This window comes from Alosa sapidissima, chromosome 18, assembly GCF_018492685.1.
Source record: "Alosa sapidissima isolate fAloSap1 chromosome 18, fAloSap1.pri, whole genome shotgun sequence".
NCBI classification, from domain to species: Eukaryota; Metazoa; Chordata; class Actinopteri; order Clupeiformes; family Clupeidae; genus Alosa; species Alosa sapidissima.
In genome coordinates, this window is record NC_055974.1 from 29687156 (window position 1) to 29694655 (window position 7500).

General features: G+C 43.4%; 1 protein-coding gene across 3 annotated transcripts in view; it reads left to right on the forward strand.

Annotated features, from left to right (window-relative positions):
• The window catches only part of dock11 (dedicator of cytokinesis 11), a 167420-nt gene that overhangs the window by 47936 nt on the left and 111984 nt on the right, over positions 1-7500 (forward strand). For all 3 annotated transcript variants that reach the window (XM_042069980.1, XM_042069977.1, XM_042069978.1), the window contains exons 16-17: positions 1305-1384; positions 6295-6479. In XM_042069980.1, the coding sequence (XP_041925914.1) occupies positions 1305-1384; positions 6295-6479 (265 nt within the window). The remainder of the gene's footprint in view (positions 1-1304; positions 1385-6294; positions 6480-7500) is intronic.

Consider the following 7500-nt stretch of genomic DNA (forward strand, 5'->3'; position numbering starts at 1 on the left):
GGTGCAGGAGCAGTGAGAGGTGCAGGAGCAGTGAGAGGTGCAGGAGCAGTGAGAGGGGAGAAGAGCAGGAGCAGGGAGAGGAGCAGGGTCAGGGAGAAGAGCAGGCCCAAAGAAGAGGGCAAGGTAAAGGTGTAAGAATGCGTGGTGGTGGCACGAACAGTTGTCAGTAATGAAATTCGTGCCACTATCATTGACCATGTAATCAATGCGATGTTGATTAAAACATGTGGCCTAACCCTGAAGATCGCAGAGATTAGATACAGTAATTTTTTTTGTGATCAATTTTTTATTGACATCAATTGTAATATTCAACACTTACAAATATTTTCTTTTTGTGTTTTACGTTTACAAAATCTTCCTGTACAAGTGGAGTATATTGACGTCTTTTTGTAATAAGTTCCTTAATCACATCGAATGATACAGTATATGAACACAGAACTAGGTTTCCCCACATACATCACACCATGTCTAATCAGTCTCTACAGAAGTATCACCTGGTACCTTGTCAATAGAGTTCTACATATCAGAGATCTGCTCAGCCGCGTCTTTCCATTGGTTAATGCTTCTCCGTTTTGCCTTGTTTATTCTTGCTGTAGAAAGTTCAAGTAGGACAATGTCCAAGAAATAAGCCAGCCACTGCTGCATAGAAAGTGAGTGTGGTGGCAACCATCTCTGCACGATCATTTTCTTGGCCGCGGTTGACCCCGCAAGCCAGATTTTCCTCTGTTTTTCAAACAGTTGAAGTTTGGAATCATCATTCAATAACCATACAATGGGGTCAACAGGAATTGGACGGCCTATTAAGTCACCTATGGTCTCTGCTATGTTGTGCCAAAATTCCTGTACTTCTTCACATTCCCATACCATGTGTAGAAAGGTTCCAGTTTGTTCTGGTTTACAGAAAGTGCAGTGGGGACTTGGAATGGCTTTTGTTATGAACCTTTTCTGAGGAGTCCAATATGTCCTATGACAGATGTTATCCATTTGGCCCATTGTGTTTTGTAGGTGCGAGTCTGTGTTAAGAGTTTACAAAAAGTATCTGAAGTATGGGTAAGCGCTTGTTAGCGATTGAAAAAAACTGTAATAGTGTGCTGTCTTCTCATATGAGTGTTGTTTATGTGTGTGGGTGTGTACATGAGCGTGTGTTTGTTGTTGTGTGTGTGTAGGTGCGTTTGTGTTTGTGATTAATGATGTGCTGTCTTCTCATTTTAGTGGTGTGTGTGTATGTGTGTGCATTTGTGCATGTGTATTTGTTTGTGTGTGTGTATTCTTGTAATGCATGGTGTGCTGTCATCTTCCTCTAGGCCAGAGAAGAGCAGCAAACTGCAGGTCATCCCAGGACAGCTGAACGTCACCATCGAGTGTGTCCCGCCAGACCATTCAAGTGTGTGACCTTTTCTCTCTCAGTTAGTGTGTGATCGTGTGTGCCTTGCTCAAGGGCACTTCAGCCGTGCCTACTGGTAGGGGTTCGAACCGGCAACCCTCCGGTTACAAGTCTGAAGCTATAACCAGTAGGCCACGGCTGCCCCTAAAGTGTGCCTCTGTTAGTGTGTGAACAGCTAGTGTGTGCAGTGTGTGATTAGCTAGTGTGTGTAGTGTGTAGTGTGTGTAGTGTGTGTAGTGTGTGAACAGCTAGTGTGAGTAGCGTGTGATCAGCTAGTGTGTGTAGTGTGTGAACAGCTAGTGTGTGTAGTGTGTGATCAGCTAGTGTGTGTAGTGTGTGTAGTGTGTGATCAGCTAGTGTGTGTAGTGTGTGTAGTGTGTGCAGTGTGTGTAGTGTGTGATCAGCCAGTGTGTGTAGTGTCTGATCAGCTAGTGTGTGTAGTGTGTGTAGTGTGTGATTAGCTAGTGTGTGTAGTGTGTGCAGTGTGTGTAGTGTGTGACGAGCTAGTGTGTGTAGTGTGTGATCAGCTAGTGTGTGTAGTGTTTGCAGTGTGTGAACAGCTAGTGTGTAGTGTGTGCAGTGTGTGTAGCGTGTATTGTGTGTGTGTAGTGTGTGTAGTGTGTGAATAGCTAGTGTGTGTAGTGTGTGTAGCGTGTGTAGTGTGTGGTGTGTGTCCTGTGTGTGTAGTGTGTGAACAGCTTCGGTTACATGCAGCTATTCCGACATGCCGCTACTTAGACATTGGCGTCTAATTGTCGAAGTGGCGGCATTAACATTCATTTTCAGGCGTCCCACTACTGCGACATTTTTTTTTTTGTCGGAGTAGCGACACTTGACCTTTTTTCAAACGTCCTGCCATTCCGACACAAGATCATTAACAGTGGCGTAGCCAGGACTTTTGAACAGAGTGGGCTTTTGCGAAGTAGGCCTACGGTGGGCCTTTATTTTTTTATTCCAAAATGGGCAGTATGGCCTAGGCCTACAGTAGCCTAATCGTCCCAACTTTAAACAACACACAATTTCATCACAGCTCAGACGATTCATGGCAAAAAAACTATAAAAGGCTACATTGATAAATAGCAGGGGCATTGACAGGATTGGATTCTAGCCTATAATAGACTAGGCTACGCACAAGAACTTTAACCGAATGAAACAGAAAGGTTAGTTGCGTCTTTAAGAGTGCGCCTCACACACACCAACTCCGTTGAACAGTGTATTTTCCGTGTTAAAGAGCTAAAACAAGTTGATTAGAGAGTCACATTTGAAATGTCGGGTAGCCTAAATTATAGCCTATAGCGCGTGCATCTCAGAGGAAGAGATTTTGGAGAGAGAGAGAGAGAGAGAGAGAGAGAGAGAGAGAGAGGATTTAACCTAGGTGATGATTATTTGTGTCTGGTGGTAATTAGACCTAATTGTTTTGAATAAAAAGATGAAGACAACGAATGAATTGTGACCCTGCAAGGCGAAAACAGTCGTTTTGGTAAAATGTACAAAATTAAGTTATTGTACTCACACGAACGGCCATGAACTACGCTTTCCAACAATATGTATATCGAGGGTATTGCAAATAGTATTGGGTATTGGATAGTTGCCGACCCTCATTAGATGTGGATATTTGGAGGTAAGGATTAACATGACCCTTGCCAGATGAATTTCGCTCCGCCTAGCTCCACTCATCCATCTGGAACCGATCCATTGGAATGGTGTTTCAGAAGGCTGGGCCTAATCAAAAAATGCTTGCATATGATTGAATAAGCCACTTGTCCGTCATCTATTGACGTGCTACTTCAACCACTCACATCAAAGCCAACCCGTGACGCTGATAACAGTCTCACGGTCGCTTCTTCACTACGTCACATCTATGAAACTCCCGCCCTGCGTCCTGATTGGCTGAACCATAAAGTCGGTTGCAGAAATCACTTTCAATGGAAGAGGTCCCAGATGGATGTGAGTGAAGCTAGGCGGAGCTAAGCGGAACGAAATTCATCTGGCGAGGGTCAGGTTAGGTAAGGATAGCCTTCAAGAAACAAGGTTATCGCAGTTGCTGTGAGACATACGGCCCTTCTACAGTCTCTCTCAAAATCAAAACACACCCAATTTACGCTTGGACTTTTCGATTATTTTTCTAAATGTTGGGACTGATGCACTGAACTCTGGGGGTTATTTGAACGTTCGTTGTGAAGTGGTTTACTGTAAAAGGAGCTTCAGATATCCCGTCTGTCTTTGCACAATTATAGGGCCATGATGCATGTGCTAGCCTAGAGTCGAGAGAAAGAAGACTAAATAAATATGCAGACATGTTATGTGCAATTCAACAACTGCACGCATGACATATAAAAGATATAGGCCTAGCCTACATTATTGTGTAGTAAATTGAGTTTATCCAACCTGCTGGCAAGCCAGAATGTGTTGCACATGGCTTTATCATTGTCCTCTAAAATGCAATATAAATAAGCAACTTGAATATATCACACATCCAGTTTGAACATCTTGATGGACACTGAACTCTGGGGGTTATTTGAACGTTCACTGAAGTGGTTTAGGCTACTGGAGCGTAAGAATTCCACCCGTCTTTGCGCAATTGATTGACGGCCATTAATTAATTAATATAGGTAGCCTGCATGCACAGAGTTTGTTTGATGCATGGAGTTTTCGACCGTTTTCCCCTGAGAGCTTAGAGAATAAAATGAGCAGAGCTACTTGTGTTTTACATAATGTGTAACATTTATTCACATGGCCAGTTCAAAATCACCTAAGGTTTTGACTGAAATGTGTGTCGATATCAATTATTGGGAAAAGCTTTGTTTGGAGTGGATGGCGGGTGGATTGTTGATGTAGCTGCAGGTGCAGATGACATGACTACAGCCAGAGACTTTCTAATGTGGAGACACAGCACTCAAAAAATACTCCATAGAAGTGCATGGGGCTAGTTTGTCACGCCAATATGGCCGTTGTCTACACATATCCCACCCATTCCTCGGCAAAACGTCGACATGTGAATACATTGAGCCAATCATATGGTGTGTTGTGAAGACATTGTGCCAATCATGTGTTGTGATCTCGCCACTGGAGCAAGATTGGTGTCGCGAAGCCTTGCGCATGCGCATTTCTGCCGAAATGGATGCCCGACGAGCGCCCAAAAAGCGTTGTCAAATGGCCGCCGAGTGGAGGGACTTGCCTAAAAGGGCTTTGCTACAGCTCATCCATGCATCTAGGAGGTTGGAATTTGATAGGATACAGGAACTGCAGAGATAAATTGAAAATGAGGATTGGTAATGTCAGAATAGCGGTACTAAAAAAAATCGGAGTAGGGGCATGTCTAAATAGAGGCATTTCGTAATAACGGTATGTCGTAATAGAGGGTTGTCGTAATAACGGGATGTCGTGATAAAGGGTGAACCATAACAGCTAGTGTGTGTAGCGTGTGTAGTGTGTGAACAGCTAGTTTGTGTAGTGTGTGAACAGCTAGTGTGTGTAGCGTGTGTAGTGTATGTAGCATGTGAACAGCTAGTGTGTGTAGTGTGTGATCAGCTAAAATAGCTTGTAGACTGTGAGATTGGAGAGGGTGAGAGCAAATCTCATGGACGACTGAAAAGTGACGTGACGTGACTGAAAAGTGACTGAATATTTGGCCATTTATTTGGGTCACTTTTCTATGAGTCAGCTGTCAGTTTGTAGCAGCTTCCACTCAATCTAGCTGTTTTGCCGTTGTATCTAGCTCATCAGAATAGTTCTATGACATTTTAGGAGGGGAAGGAACACTCAATCCAGCTGCGTTGTATCTAGCTCATCAGAATAATTCTGACATTCTAAAGGATCAAATACAGCCAGATGGTTTGGTGTGAGTGCAGCCCGTAAACTATCTATCTAAAAATCTATCTATCTATCTATCTATCTATCTATCTATGTTAAGAGGAAATGTTGTGTCTGCGATGTCGAGAATAGATAAGAGATCTGTTGATGGTGGTCAGGTCATGTGGTCAGGTCAGCAATCTAATAATAATATCATGAGGTCAGGTCAGCAATCTACTCATGCTAGCATATGATCAGACTAATGACCTGCTAGTGTTAGCATGTGATCAATGACCTGCTAGTGTTAGTGTTAGCGTGTGATTAGGCTAAAATGATCTGCTAGTGTTAGCGTGTGATCATGCTAAAAGTCTGCTAGTGTTAGCTTGTAATCAGGCTATAATGATCTGCTAATGATATCGTGCCATCAGGCTAAAAGTCTGCTAGTGTTAGCATGTGATCAGGATATAATGATCTGCTAGTGTTAGTGTTAGCGTGTGATTAGGCTATAATGACCTGCTAGTGTTAGTGTTAGCGTGTGATTAGGCTAAAATGATCTGCTAGTGTTAGCGTGTGATTAGGCTAAAAGTCTGCTAGTGTTAGCATGTGAGCATGCTAAAAGTCTGCTAGTGTTAGCTTGTGATCAGGCTATAATGATCTGCTAGTGTTAGCGTGTGATGAGGCTAAAAGTCTGCTAGTGTTAGCATTTGATGATCAGGCTACAGGCTATAATGATCTGCTAGTGTTAGCGTTAACGTGTGATGATCAGGCTAAAGATCTGCTAGTGTTAGCATATGATCAGGCTATAATGATCTGCTAGTGTTAGCGTGTGATCAGGCTATAATGATCTGCTAGTGTGTGTGATCAGGCTATAATGATCTGTTAGTGTTAGCGTGCCTTTCTCTACTGTTTGTCTATCATGCTTTACCCACTAACACACGCACACACAAATCCAAACTAAGCTCCACCTGCACCTGCTCTCTCAGACAAAACAAATCCAAACTAAGCTCCACCTGCACCTGCTCTCTCAGACAAAACAAATCCAAACTAAGCTCCACCTGCACCTGCTCTCTCAGACAAAACAAATCCAAACTAAGCTCCACCTGCACCTGCTCTCTCAGACTCCGTCAGCTCCTCCTACCTTCCCATCAAGCCCTTTGATGAGAAGTGTGAGCGCGTCTCCGTGGAGATGATGGAGTTCATGCCGGAGGAGGCCAAGCTCCACCACCCGTTCACCGTGTGCAGGAACCAGCTCTACGTGTGTCCACTGCAGCTCAAGTACGACAATCAGAAGGCCTTCGCTAAGGTACTGTCCGTCGCACATTCCAACCCCTGAACTTTCACCCCTGAACTTTCACCCCTACCAAAGATTGTGAAGGCGGAGCAAGATAGTTCATCAGAAGCCACACACCGGATTGCACAAGGTGGGGGTCAAAATCCTCCTTTATGCGGAGCAGAGGCCATAGACTTCAATGGAACAGTCGCTGCCTCTGCTCTGCATAAATGGGGGATTTTGACCCCCCCCCCCCCCCTGTGTTTTCCGGATTCCCGGAAGTGGCTTCTGATGAAGTATCGGATTGCACAAGGTGGGGGTCAAAATCCTCCTTTATGCGGAGACTGCCTCTGCTCTGCATAAATGGGGGATTTTGACACCCCCCCCCCCCCCTCCAAGTATCTTGCTCCACCTTGACAATCTTTCCCCCTACCTTCTCACCAAACCTCTCACCTCTAACTTTTAACCTTTCACCTCTAACCTTTAACCTCTGTGGTGCTTACTTACCACCACATAGAATTAATGGACACAGAATAAATAATTCAATTTACCCGTTAACTGAGCTAGCTAGCTAACTAACATTAGCACAGGAAAAAAACAGTTATGAATATGGAATGTAGGAATATGGCTAGCATTGTCGCTAAGGACTTCAGTCAAACTTGAGTATTGTTGCAAACTAACCTGAGATGAAAACATCCATTTCAACTGATATCAGTAATGTTATCTAGCTAATTATCATTAAATTAAAAATGTGTTTTAAATGTTACCTTGACATTCACTTGTTTGGAGTAAGAGCCTAAAGACCCCTAAAGGCCCCCAAAGCAGTGGTTCTCAAATGGGGGTACGCGTACCCCTGGGGGTACATGAAGGCAATCCAGGGGGTACGTGAGATTTTAAAATATACGTATATATTTAAAAAGTAGAATCCATGCAAACATATTTTAAAAACAATTATTTAATAAATATTTCAGGAAAATATAAGTTCATAAAATGAATTTTATATTTCAGTAGGCTGTTCAATTTCATTATCCTAAAAACCCGAGGTCCCCCCCAT